This window comes from Artemia sp. Qi Xiang Cuo, chromosome 2, assembly GCF_049724085.1.
Source record: "Artemia sp. Qi Xiang Cuo chromosome 2, ASM4972408v1, whole genome shotgun sequence".
In the NCBI taxonomy this organism is placed as follows: domain Eukaryota; kingdom Metazoa; phylum Arthropoda; class Branchiopoda; order Anostraca; family Artemiidae; genus Artemia; species Artemia sp. Qi Xiang Cuo.
In genome coordinates, this window is record NC_142795.1 from 17028162 (window position 1) to 17042756 (window position 14595).

The 14595-nt window shown below is 38.5% G+C and overlaps 1 protein-coding gene across 2 annotated transcripts in view; it reads right to left on the reverse strand.

Annotated features, from left to right (window-relative positions):
- The window catches only part of Tap42 (immunoglobulin binding protein Tap42), a 69999-nt gene extending 55831 nt beyond the window's left edge, over positions 1-14168 (reverse strand). For both annotated transcript variants that reach the window (XM_089108000.1, XM_089107999.1), the window contains exon 1: positions 14041-14168. In XM_089108000.1, the coding sequence (XP_088964126.1) occupies positions 14041-14163 (123 nt within the window). In that variant the 5' untranslated portion in view covers positions 14164-14168. The remainder of the gene's footprint in view (positions 1-14040) is intronic.
- Between the last annotated feature and the right edge of the window lie 427 nt (positions 14169-14595).

Consider the following 14595-nt stretch of genomic DNA (forward strand, 5'->3'; position numbering starts at 1 on the left):
GACTGTGAGTTTGCAGGGATGGGAAGTCTTTTCACATTTGTAATTTGAATGTCTTGGAGTTTGTAATTTTGGCTGAGGTATGACTGGATGTAGAGTTGTTCATCTTATTGTGACGGATACCATATGCAACTATGTTTAGAACTCTACGTTGTCTATCCTGCTCTTCAGCAAAAAGGCACTGAACCTCACAATTAAGATCTTGGGCAATCAGTATTTGGCCAGGCAGTCTCTTGTTGCATAAGGGTTTTGATTTCAGCACGCACATCAGAAATCAAGCACTTCTCAGCAACCTGATGTTCAAGAGCTGACTTTTGTGTTCTGATATCATTAACTGATTTTGAAATCTCTTCTTTAAGCATAGTTTCAAGGTTATTTACTGAAGACTGCACAATATCTTGGATAATGGCTTGGAATGGGATTTTATCAATAGTATCTCTCTTCGTACTGTTTATCGTAGCTTCGACGATACTATCAGCACTTGAATACTGGTTAGAACTGCTTGGAATCATAGGAAAGTTTTTACGAAACGGACAATTTATGGAAACATCAACCTGTCGAGAAATTTTTGTGAGCAACATATATTTGGATTTAGGCATGTCCCTATAGTCTATGCATATCCACTTTCCACATCCATCACAGAGAATTGCCAAGGAGTCATCATTTAGGTCTATTTCACATACCAAACATTTATCACACCCTTTTTGGGCTAGCGCAAGCTCTTTTCGAAGCCCCAGTAGGCGTTGCATTGGTATTGCAAGTCAACTGTTTAGGGGGCATTATATTGGGTGAAATAAAGTCTCTATGGGTTAGTTTGTGTTAGATTACTTCTGTGATTCAAATCAGCCTTAAATACAAAAAAAATTCAAAATACAATTGCAGAAAAAACACAAAAAACCGCTGAGTTGCCACAAACTATAATTCTATGGAAATATAGTTGGCAACCATGTAATTCACAAATATGTAAGTTCAGAATAAACAGATGAAACTGCTGGTAAACAAATGATGAAACACATGATGAAACGACAGCAACCGTACAAGAAAATCGAAATATATTTTCTTGATTATTATCGCTTCTAATCAGTAGTTGTACCAAACCTATCCTGCTCAAGTCATCCTCAGGGCTATACTGTGGTGTTTATCCTTCCCATAGTATAGTGCAGACGGTTTGATATCATCTATTTTCCCTTCTTATTTTAGTTTTATATTTGTGTTTAAAGCTTTTTCCAATAGGCAATGTTCAGAAGTCCTCCAAAAAAAACGTCCCCCCAGATCCCAAATCAAATTCCATAGTGAAAGATACCCATCCTGGCTGGTCAAGCACATTATCTGAAAATTCTAATGATGGCTCCAATTCGGAGAATAGGACAATGATAACTGTAGGTCCAAATGCAACCATAAATGATGATAATGGGTTTCAAGAGGTCCTCTCTAGAAGCTCTAAAAAAAGAAAAAAAATCTCCCCAATTAAAAGCATTTCCCCTCTCCCTGCCCAAGATCCTCCCTCCAAAAACTTACGAATTTACCTTAAAATTAATCCCACAACCCCCTTTGAAATAAAAATGATCACTGCAATAAGAGTTGCAATTTTTAAATTGCTAAAATCAATGTTCTCTCTTAACATTAACCGTGATGGATCTCTGCTTATAGCTGTAGAAGATCAGAAATCAGCAGATACAATAATTAACCTTAAATCCCTTCTGAATATCCCAATTATTGCATCTAATTGGAACCCAAAACAATCACCAACAAAAATTGTAGTTTATAATGTTCCCCCAGAGATATCTACTCAGGAGTTAAAAGAAGGCCTCTCAGATAGGGCTGGAAACACAATCCCAGTTGAGGATGTTACCCAACTTGGAAAACCTAACTCTACTGGCCTAAAAACTAGTAGATCCTTCTTATTCACACTAAAGGATAAAATTGATATCCCAGAAAAATTATTCCTATTTGGGCAAATCAAACCACACAAGGAATACAAACCTAAGCCTATTCAGTGTCAGAAGTGTTTCAAACTGGGACACACGACAAACAAATGCAATGAAATTCTCCAAGAGTGTAGTAATTGTAAATCTTTCCATCCTAAAGAGCTGACAACTTGCAAAAACACCCAGCCTACATGCATCAATTGCAAAGGTCCTCATGAATCTACAAATAAATCATTATGCCCTGCATACAAGAAAAGAGCTCTAACACTCCAAATATCAACAGAGAAGGCCACCCCATACCCCTTTGCAGCAATGGAAGCAAATGCTGCCCAACAATACCAAATAAAGCCTGTAATGAAACCAACGAAAACCCCCAAGTCAAATGCCCCAAATGCATCAAGCACCCCATATAAAACAACATCTTCTAAGCCCCCTAGCTCAAATCCCTATCAGAAGGAATCACCAAGCCAGCAAGCCTTGTTTTCCGGTGAGATGAGGCCAGCCTGGCCCTCCCTCCCAAGAAGAAACAAACCAGAAACACTACCTGGAATCAATCCCTTAACCAACAAACAGGATGCACTACCAAAAATGCAATCCCCAAATATATGCTTATTCATTCTAAACTGTAATGCAGTTCAGGCCATGAACATACATCAACTACAGAAAACAAAAATTATTGCAGAATTGGAAAAAATCTACATCCCAGATGATATGCTCATTCAAGCAAAAAAAGATCTTGCTTTACTTTTAACAAAGCTGAACATTGATACACAGTCATATGAAGAATAAATCAACAACACAACATTTATCAATACTCCAATGGAATGTAAGATCACTCACAGAAAATAAGCTAAATGAACTAATATCATTTATGAATAATAATTCCATTAATATTGCTTTCCTCCAGGAAACTCATTTAACCCAAAATCAACAAATTAAGTCTCTGGGATACACTATCCTGAAAAAGAATAGATCTTCAGAGAGAAAAGGAGGTGGTGTAGCTTTATTAGTTAATAATAATATAAAATTTTGTGGCATCAAATTTCCAGATTTTGAAAATGATGTTGATGTAATTGGTATAAGTGTTTGGCTGAATAATTTAAAAACCTACATAATAAGCTTTTATAACCCTAATGGCCAAACTTCAGATGCCAATGATTTCTTTAATTATATAAATAATTCTAATATGTTAAAAAACATCATTATTTGTGGTGATTTCAATGCCCACAGCCTTTTGTGGGGGAATAAACCAGCAAATAAAGCTGGTAAATTTATTGAGCATATGATTTCAAATAATAATGAATTAGCTGTTGCTACCCCTCCAAACCTAAATACATATTTTAACCCCAAAAGTGCCAAATTCTCCACAATTGACCTACAAATTGTGTCTTTAAATTTTTTGAACAAAATTTACATAAATAAAATTGATAGTCTGTGTACAGACCACTTTGCTATAGTGTGCTCCCTAAATGAACCTGCTGAAACTTCTTCTCATACTTCCAAATATATCAACACTAAAGCAAATTTGTCTATTTTACAAAATAAGCTAAATGATGAAATTACAAGTTTCACCCAAAGTTCATGCATTTCAAACACAACAGTTGACACACATGATGAAGACTTGACATCTTTACTAATAAATACAGCTAATAATTCTATCACCATTAAAACACATAATAAAACATAAAATAAACAAATTACTAAATCAATGTTGACAAATTAGTTACTAAATAAATTTAGTATAAAAAAGGCAGCTAGGACATAATTCATAAAAAAACCAACACCTACTACATATTTAAAAAAATTACAAGCAGAATCTAATCTAAAAAGGACTATAATAGATGCTAAATATAATTACTGGAATAATTTTGCAAATAATCTCTCCAGAGAAACGCATGAGCCAATTATACATAAAGTCATAAGCCACATATGTGGGAAAAAGACTTCTCCCAACCCACTCCTGTATGAGCTTATACATAATAATACCCATTATGACAATGATATTGAAAAGGCTAACCTATTTGCAACTCTTTTTGTTAATAAGCTAACATCAAACAATAAAAGAAATCTGTCCACAATTACTATGAACCCTAGTTACCAACCACTCCCAGGATCAGAGTACATAACTAATCCATTTTCAATCCATGAATTGAATAATGAAATACATCATATTAGGTCCAAAACTAGCAGCAGCTATGACAATATACACCCTACATGAATAAAGAATCTCACACCTTCATACAAACAAGAACTGCTAAATTGTTATAATCACGCTTGGGCATCTTCTAGGTTCCCCAACATATGGAAATGTTCGTCCCTCCTACCAATCCTAAAGAAAAATAAACCAAAAGATAACCCTGAGTCTTATAGGCCCATAATGATTACACCTGTGATGGGGAAAATAATGGAGAAAATGATTTATCACAGACTCCTCTGGTTTGTTGAGAAAAATAACATGATCCCACACACTCAAACTGGATTCAGGAAATACCACTCCTCAACAGATGCTTTCATTTTGCTAACAAATGCAATAAATGAATCTTTCTCAAAAAATAATATCCTAGTGGCAGCTTTCCTTGATTTTGAAGGAGCATATGACAATGTGAACCACCAAATCCTTTTAAATAAACTTGCAAACCTTGGAGTACCTCCCAAGCTAGTATCCTTTTTTAAATCCTTCATAGAAGTGCGAAGTTTCATTGTTTGTGTTGGTTCAGCCTCTTCACCCCAAAAGACAATATCCAAAGGCCTACCTCAGGGAGCAGTCCTCAGTTGCCTCCTATTTGCCCTATATCTCTGGGACATGAACCTACCCCATACGAATCTACAATATGCTGATGATCTGGTGCTATGGTCATCTGGCAACACCTTCCTGATAGCACAGTCAAATCTGAAAAAGTCACTTTTCCAGTTTAAAAATTCTCTCAACATTCAGATTTACCCATTGCACCCACCAAGTAAAAAAAAATCCAATTTCACCGGAAGAAAAACCGTGTTAATGCAAAGCTAACTCTAAATAAAACAACTATTTCAGAAGATAATAATATTAATTACCTAGGTCTCATGCTTGACCAAAAACTTAATTTCCACCTCCACATTTCAAACACAATAAAAAAATGTTATAGAAAAGCAAATATACTAAAAAGACTTCTTTCCACACCCTGGGGTTGTAAGGAGAAAACCTTACTCCAGTTTTATAAATCACATATAAGACCCCATATTGACTATGGGCTCATTGTCTATGGTGCATGTGCAAAGACCCAGATGCAAAAAATTGAAACAACACAAAATGATATAATACGTCTCATATTTGGTCTTAGGAAACCCACAAGCACCAAGTTACTGCTTATGGAGAGTGGATTAACAACAATAAGGGAGAGACCTAGCTTTCTCTTGATAAAACATCTTACAAAAATTGAATCAAATAGCTCACACACAGTACATAAGTGGTTAAGAAATCCAGCCATGTATAGAGGTATTGCAGATGAGTATGCCAATATTCAAAAGAAGTTCCCTGTACCAGCAAAGTCTATTGCACCTACTTTCCCCCAATCCCCTCCATGGAATTGGTCATTTCCCATAATAAATACTGAATTTTCAAAATGGAATAAAGATTTAACCCCCATTGCTTTTGTTCAGAAAAAAATTGCAGAACTTAATACAATTACCTATAAAAATCACTTCCAAATATTTGTTGATGGGTCAAAAACGAATGAGAAGGTTGCAAGTGGTGTTTTCCTTCCTCACCTGAGAATTGCAATGGGCGAGAGATTATTTAATAATTTATCTATAATGTCTGCTGAGTTAAATGCCATAATCATGGCATTAGAACACCTTAAGCAAAACCACTCTTTGATTGAAAATTCGAATAATATTATCATTTATTCCGACTCTTTATCAAGCCTTGAGTTGCTGGCCTCAGCTCCTCAATATAAGTTGGACATTGACACTTATCATTGTCTCAGTATTATTGATAATCTTGCTTCAAGTGGCATAAAAACTTACTTTCAGTACATTCCTAGCCACTCTGGCATAAGTGGTAATCATCAGGTTGATGAAATAGCAAAAAATGCTATAAATATTGACCAGCCAAGTGGGAGACCAATCCCAATTAGAGATATTTACCGATGGAGGCTATCAGATATTAATTTTAATAAGATTAATCCTATCCTTTCCCCCTTTCCCAATAAGTATCTTTCTAAAATTTATCATAGAATTCGTTCTGGAACAAATGGGCTAAATTTCCTTGCATTCTCATATAAGCTTTCTAATTCAAGTGGTTCAATTCCCCTGTCCCCTCTTTGCAGGCATTGTAATATGAATAATGAAACAATTGACCATTGCCTATTTGAATGTAATATGCTGACGTCTGCACAACATACCTTGCTTTCTAAACTGTTAAAATACTTCAAACACCACAAAATCCCACTATCAGCCAAGAGCCTAGCCAACTATACCTGCACACAGAGTATAGAAATCGACATCTATCATCTTATATTTGAACTCCTAGAGTCGAAAGATCTGCTGAAAGATATCTGAATATATCTAATAAATATGAGGCAATCAAGCCAGTAGCTCTGTAGCCCACAGAGTGAAGCAAAAGGAAAAGGGCTAAATAGTGTTACTGAAAAGCCCGCCTGCTGTTAAATAGAAGAAGAAGAAGATGAAAGAAAAATTAACTTACTTCAAAGTCCAGGTAAATCAAATAAAACTCTTAGAAGGACCACTTAAAATGTCACTGAAGGTTGATATAGTTATAAAATATCACAAAATATGTAGGAAAATGTCTTAATCATATAAATTGGGCATATAATCTTTTTTTTAATTTCACCCAACCTGTTGCTGTTGAGTTGAAATCATAACTGATTGATTGGAAGGGTTGTTTTCAAAGGGCTGAAATCATCCTTGGAGCAGAAGCTCATCAACCGGCAATAATCACACCCAGTTGACGTCTTACCAAAACAAAGATTTGTGAAAATTTAATGTCAGATCTGGGACACTTACCTTACCACTTCACTGATTAAATTATCACTTCAAACAACATGAATTTACAATCCTGCTATTCCAGCCTATATCAATTAAAAAGTGATTGAAAATGCAAAGTTTGATTCAGCCAAGTTAAAACAAAATGTTGAACAAAGAAATCAGATACTCAGAATTTAAAAAGAGTGGCAACAACAATGAATACTGCAACTGATCAGATTACTATTTCAGTGTTGGTTAGTCCAGAAAAGATTCATATGCTTGAGAAATCAATTCATGAACTTATCTTGGACTCAGCATGCCACCTCAGCATCTGGGACATCTGGTAGGCAGAGAATTACTTGAGAAGCTGAGGTAGAGGCTTTGAGAGTGCTTGAACAAAGAGAGAAGGAGAAAAAAGAAAAGCTTGAGAACAAAACAGGAAAAGTAAAAAGGAAGATGCTCAAGCCAAAAATGAAACAGAAGAATGATCTGTCCAGTAAAGAATCTGAAGTCTCACTGGGTTCCTCAATTGACAAAATGGACATCTGTTATACTATCAGAAGTGAGAATCAAGAAGAGGAGGAAAAGAAGCTAAACAGCTAGATCAGTTCCATGCTGTGGCATACAATACCAAACATGATCAACAAGGCTGATATATTAGAAGGTTGCTTGATTTTCTGGATGAAAATCTTGTTTGTATAAAATATTATTACTGCCTGAGCCTAGCCAACTATTCATATGACTGGCCAAAAAAGGATGACATTGACAAAGATGAAGAAGAATACATCTTTGCCAGACAATTGTACCTTTTTGGAGCTGGTCTCTTCACTCTACCATCATTCCAAATTCAGCACATCATCAGCCTGTACAAGAAGCACACTAGGGCCTGCCAAACTTTTTGGCATTGCTAACTCACATAAAATTCAACACAATCTAGACATGCTACAAAATTGGACTCAAGACTGGCTTCTCAAATTAAATACAAGCAAGTAATATATTCTATACCTTGGAACTAATAACTACATGGCTACATACTCAATTTTAAATCTAATCACTAATATAAGGGACCATTTAGTGAAAAAGAAGAAGAAAGGGACCTTGGTGTGATCATTGATGGGGGGGTTGAGGTTCCACAGCCATGTCCAGCATGTTGTCTCCCAAGCAAACTCCATCCTGATTAAAAAGGACCATCAGTACCTGAGAGGCAATAATATTCATAAAACCTTTTAAGGCTCTTGTTAGACCCCATCTTGATTTTGGCATCTGCCTGGCTGGTCATTCTTACCAGGAAGATGTTAGGCTTATTAAAAATGTCCAGAGATGAGCAATATAGTGCACAAAAAGCCTAAAATTACCTTCATATGAGGAACATCTCAAGCTACCTACCCTTGTCTACAGACACATGCATAGTGATATTACTTTACCTTACCTTAAATCACAGCTTGGAGTGAAATAAGGACTTTCGATCCTGTTGAATCACTCCTTATAATGACTGTTGTAGTTGGTTAAGTTCTGGTGGAAGATTCTGGTGCTTCCCAGTCAAACTTCCATGGTGTATCTTTCCACTCAGCATCCAGATGGCGTTTGAAAGCATCTGTTGATTCACCAGCAACAGTGTCCTCCTTGAGGTTATTCCAGAGGTCCTCAATCCGATTCGAGAAGAAATTGCATTTTGCTCCAGTTGTAGCGTGATGTTTGCGGATTCGTCTAAGGTGTCCTCGTGTTTTGTGGGAGGTGTCGATCTCCAGGATCTCATTTTCTCAATTGGTTGAGAGGAGTTTGTGCGCCTGAATCATGTCTCCACGTTTCCGTCTGTATACTAAGGAGGGGAGGTTGAGTTCCTTCAGCCGTTCACTGTATGTCTTGTTTTCCATGCCGACAATCATCTTAGTGGCCCTTCATTGGATTTGCTCAAGAACTGCCTTGTCCTTTTTGAATCGAGGGGTGGCCAGTATCGTCCCCACCTCCAGTCTAGGTCTTACTAATCCTTTGTAGAGTTTGATGATTACATGTTTACTCCTACTGGTGATGCTGTGTTTGATGATGCCTAGGGCTCTACTAGCATTGGCTGATATTTTTTGTGAGTGGGAGCTGAATTTCAACTGGGAGTCAACAATGACGCCAAGGTCACTCCTCCTCCTGGACAGGCTCAATTGTGTGGTGACTTCCCGAATTTTGGGTCATGAGGTACTGATGTTTGGGGTTTTTGTGTCCAAAGTGTATGACCTTGCATTTTTCTGCGTTGAATTCCAGCAGCCATGTTTTGACCCAAGAGCACATGTGGTTGAGATCAGTTCGGAGGGATTGGATGGAAGAAGAGGTGTTGGCAGGACCTATGAGTTTCGAATCATCCGCATATAGGGTGGTTTTGTTGCTGGTGATGAGGGGTAGATCATTTATGTAGATGTTAAACAGGGTGGGGCCCAGGACGCTGCCCTGGGGAACCCCACTAGTGACTTTGATTTCGTCAGAAAGGACATGGCTATTTGGTCCAGTTATCACTTTCACTTGCTGTGTTCTGTCCCTCAGAAAGTCCTCTGTCCAACTGACCACTTGTGGACTAACAGATAGAGTAAGTAGCCTGTGAATGAGGTAACGGTGACAAACCTTGTCAAATGCTTTGGCTAGGTCTAACAATATTATATCCACAGGTAATCCTCTCTCTAGTAGGTCAGTTACAAGACTATATGACTCAAGAAGATTTGTGTCCACCGATCTCTTTGAGCAAAAACCATGCTGACTACTGCTGATAAGTGAGTTGGCCTCAAGATGGTTAATGATACGCTTGTTTATGATTCTCTCCATGACCTTGCATGCCACACATGTAAGGCTGATAGGTCTGTAGTTTGCTGCAGAAGTTTTGCTATCCTTCTTGTGAATTGGGATGACTATTCCCTTCTTCCAGTCCCCAGGAAGCTTTCCTTGTGCCAGCAACAGATTGAATAGTTTTACCAGTGGGGCTGATATTGCAGGGCTTAATTCCTTCATCAGTTGTGGGCTGAGACCATCAGGTCCCGTCGATTTATTGGGATCGAGGTCCTTAAGCTGTTTGGTTACTTCTTTGATTGTGACTGGGGAGTGTACCATCAGGAAGGGAGTGTGAGCCTGTTCTGCTAGTGGGGGGGTTGAGTGGGGTTCATCCATGGAGAACACTGAGGCAAACTGCTGATTAAGCAGGTTTGCTTTTTCAGAGGGGCAAGAGGATAAAGAGTTGTTGCTTACCAGGTCTGATACCGTGTGTCTGCCTGGCTTCTTATGGGAGATGTATTTCCAGAATAATTTTGGGTTTTCCTTGACGTTTTTGGCCAGTCGTTCTTCGTAGTTTGAGGTCAGTTTTCTAGTTTCTTTTCTGAGGAGGTTCCTTGCAGTTTTGTACTGCTCGTACAAAGCTGTAGTCTTTTGTTTCATGTACTTCTCCCAAAGTTTTTTCTTCCTGTTGCGTAGTTTCTTGATTTTTGGGGTGAGGAAAGGTAGAGTTTTGGGTTTCTTATTCCATGTTACGCTGGTGTGTTTTGCTTGGCTCTCTAGTAAGGTCTTTTTTAGAGTTAGCCATGAGGCTTCAACATCTTCTGATATAAGTGTTTCCAGGTTAGCATCTAACAGCTCTTCCACCATCATCTTGTAATTTGTAAAGGATTGCTTGGTATATTTTGATGGTTTGGAGTTGAGTTGAATAGATGAGAGAACTGGCGTGTGGTCACTTGAGCCAATGGGACTGAGAGTGTGTGTGTTGATCACCTTTTCTGGGTCATTCGTTATGACTAGGTCCAGTACGGAGGGATTTTGTCCTGGCCACATTCTTGTGGGCATAGTTACTGTTTGGTACAGAAAGTTGTCGGAGAGGGCTTGTACTAATGGGTTTTGTTCAAGGCTTGACTTGGTCATACCTTGGCCATCTACCCAAGATACGTTTGGGAGGTTGAAGTCACCTGTCATGAGCAGGGTTGCCTTTGGGTAATTGCATAGTATGAATTGCGTCATTTTGGCAATTGCTGTTTCAGAGGACAGCTGGCAAGGGCTGCTGGGGCTCCTGTAAATTGAGCTTAGGACAAACTTTTCGTTAGGTAGGGACAGGGAGACCCATGTAGCTTCAACACAAGGTAAGTAATAATTTGGGACAGAAATTTCTTTTACCTGGAATTCCTTGGAAGCTAGAACAGCCACTCCTCTTCTGCAGTTTGGATCAGACAGATTGCTGAAGATGTTGTATCCAGAGGGGCAGATTGAGTCTTCTGTCATTTGAAATCTTGAGTTCTTGGGGCGAATTTCTGTCAGAGTTGCAATGTCTATTTGAATTAGTTGGAGCACTGTTGCCAGTTCCGGCATCTTGTTGGTAATAACATCAACATTTGCCGTCATAATGTTCACAAGTTTTTGGGTGTGTCTGGGCAAGTTTTTATTTTGCTCACTAATATTCTTGCTTTTGGTTGAAGTGGGTGAATTGCAGCTTAGGTACACAAAGCTGATAATGAGAGACGAGGCAGAAGGGCATGGGGACATAACTCTTAATTCACTGTTTATACATTTACACAAACTTGCGTTTACAACGTTATTATCACTCACACATGAACAATTTACAAGGGGGACGAGACGGTTGGAGATAGTGGTTATTTTTGCATACTCGAGCATCTCTCCATCGGAATTGCTCGAGTTTGACCGTTTTTTGTGATTTTGCCCTTTCTTATTACTAGGTCTGTTTCTCCGTTTGCCTGTCTTTTCTTCATCTCTTCCAACAAGGCTTTTCTAGCGTTGCGATCTTCTTTGGAGCTGTCGCCATAGAATCGAATCGGGTCTTTACGCTGGTAGGACGCATCCAGGATAAGCTTCTTGTCAGTGAAGCTGGCTACCGTGAACAGGACTGGTGGGTGTCGCAGTGGTTGTCTGGCCATGGGGGCCGAGGCTGGTAGTCTTTTCACGTCGAAGACTTTGGTCGCTAGTTTGTAGTTGTCCTCGAAGTATTTAGCAAGGAAGTCTTCATCACTTGCTTGGATCGGAATGCCGTATCCGACGACGTTAAGTTTGCGTATCTGCCTGTCTTGCTCACTTCTGACTGTACGCCGTATTTGTTTGTCAAGTGCTTCTGGTGCAAGCCCTGTCACTTGAGCGGTAATTGCCGATTCAACAATTGCTTTTACCTCGAGAACATTGCATTTTGTGGCAAGTTCATCGTGAATCTCTCTGAGACCCTTGTTGACTGTGGTCGTTATGCTAGCAATGTCCTCTTGCACCTCTGATTTGAAAGATTCGATGGCTTTGGTTAGGGTGTCGATGTCGCGCACAGGCTTGTTCAAGATGCACCGGGGGCAGCTCCATTCACATTTCATTGTACAATTCATTTTCTCTAGCAGGACGTACTGTTCATCACTTAATCCTAGGCACTCAATACAAAACCAGTTAGGACATTTGTCACAGTTGACGGCTTGCGAGTTCTCGTCCAGGCCTTTTGCACATCCCGGGCACTTATCTTGTCCTTTTACGGGGCTCTCACGTTGTCTCTTTTTTGGTGCCATTATTGCCTTGACAATCTTTGAGGTAGACAGAATGTGGGAAGTGCAATACTCAAATCACCTATTCCCAGCAGTTTAAGGATGAGCCAACGTAATCAATGGTGGTTTTAGTATTTAGTGTTTGGCAACTGCGCTTTATACTGACTTATAAACTCCAAAAGGAAAACTCCACAATTATCAGGGGCAACCACAACACCAGCCATCATCTCACAAAAGGACATTCAAAGAAGCTACCAAAATTAAGCTCCAAATCAAGAATCTGTCAAATGTATTTTCAAAAAAAGTAATTAACCCCTATAATAAACTGAAGGACTCTACTGTCAGCACTCTTTCCATCCAGTTGTCCAAACATCAACTTGACAAGGAGTGGGAGAAGAAGCAGTGGAGAATTGGGGGGAGTCATCAACTCAAGAGCACTACAGGTCCAGAGGACCTTAAAGCTCTCAAATGGATAAAGGTAAGGTAAGATGATTTTTCCCTTTTAGCATTCTCTGAAAGTTCTAACTTAATAACCAAGTCAATTCTTGAGATATTTTGCAAAAATAAAGTTCAAACATTCATGCCTTTCTTAATGACATATACTATATGTAAACAATAAACAAATTGCCTAACTTACAGCCCTTAACCTGAGGACTTTGGGGAGGTTGACATCCCTAAAGACATAATTACTGGCCTTTTTAACTATGCTGAACAAAATTGCTATCTTGAAATTTTTATTGGATGCTTTTGGGGAAATGATGGGCATAGGAGGAGGGGGTCTGGTTGCCCTCCACTCACTTTTGACTATTAAAAAAGGCACTAGACATTGCAATTTTAATCAAATGAGCCCTCTTTGAAGTTTGTATCTTAACTCCTTCTGTACAAAGTGCCCTGGTCTAAAACCAAAAACAGGGGGAAGCTGCCCTCTGATCATTTTGACTCTTAAAAAGCGTAGGCTACTAGAACTTCTGATTATCAGTCCATTGAGTCCTCTCCAAAGTTTATATGACCAACCTTTATATAAAAACCTTATATGCCCCCAGGGCATAATTTACAACCCTTGACCTGAAGATTGGGGGGGGAGGGGTGTCATCTACTAAAACATACTTTCCAGACCTTTCAACTATGTGAACACAATGTCTATCCCAAAATTTTGATTAGATGTATTGGGGGAAATGATAGGCAGGGGGGACTGGTTGCTCTCTAATCACTTTAGACAATTAAAGAGGGCACCAGTCCTTTCAATTTCTAATCAAATGAGCCCCTTTTGAAGTTTCTACAGTAACTCCTTCTATACAAAGCACCCTGGCCTAAACTAAAAATAATTAACACATTGTTCCTACATTGCTCTTTACTTATGCAGTGCTATTTTGCTGCCCATGATAGCAAAAGTAACTTGTCTAGAATTTTAAAAATATTCTCAAGATATAGCCTATTAAGATTTCTTTAATAGGCCTAATTGCAAAGTATTAGGCTAGCCAACCCTATTAATATTGAGAGAAATAGCAGATATTTTGGGAAATTAACAACACAGGCAACTGATATTTTATTGTAGATTAGTAAGAAAAGCCTAATTATTTTAAATAAAAATAAAGGATCTATAAAAAAATCTTGGAAGTCTGCAACCTTGGATAAATTTGTGAGGCAATAATGACAAAACTTACTTGGTAATGTTTACTTGTTGAAGGTTCCATGGTCTTGGAAACCTCATTATATAAACAGAGGGCTTCATCAAACAGTTCAGAAACTGTCTTGTCATTATCAATTTGTGAGATTCTTTTAGCCATGCTTTTCGAATTTAAAACTCACTATTTTCACCAATATTCACGATATGTCTGGTTTGAAGTTCCACTGCCGTACAAGTAAAATAAGCCGAAGTCACTATTTTTCTCGTGAATAGGCGCCAAATCAATGAATATGAATTCTCGGAAGAAAAATCGGCACAATGCGCCAGAAACCAGAACTTGTAATAACTTCATAATCATTTGTAAAAAGACAGGCATAAAAACTCGAACATCACAGTTGGCTAAACTTAGAAAGTTAAAGCTATGTTCATACACGTTCACGTAGGATTCTGACCAAATTTTATATTCAAATCTTCAAAAGTTTCAACAAAAGCTGTTCAGACATTAGACCCCAACGCCAAACCGAACTTTTGGTGGAATGTCACCGACGATGGACCCGCCGGCGTGGAGAAAATATTCGCGGCGCACTAGCGG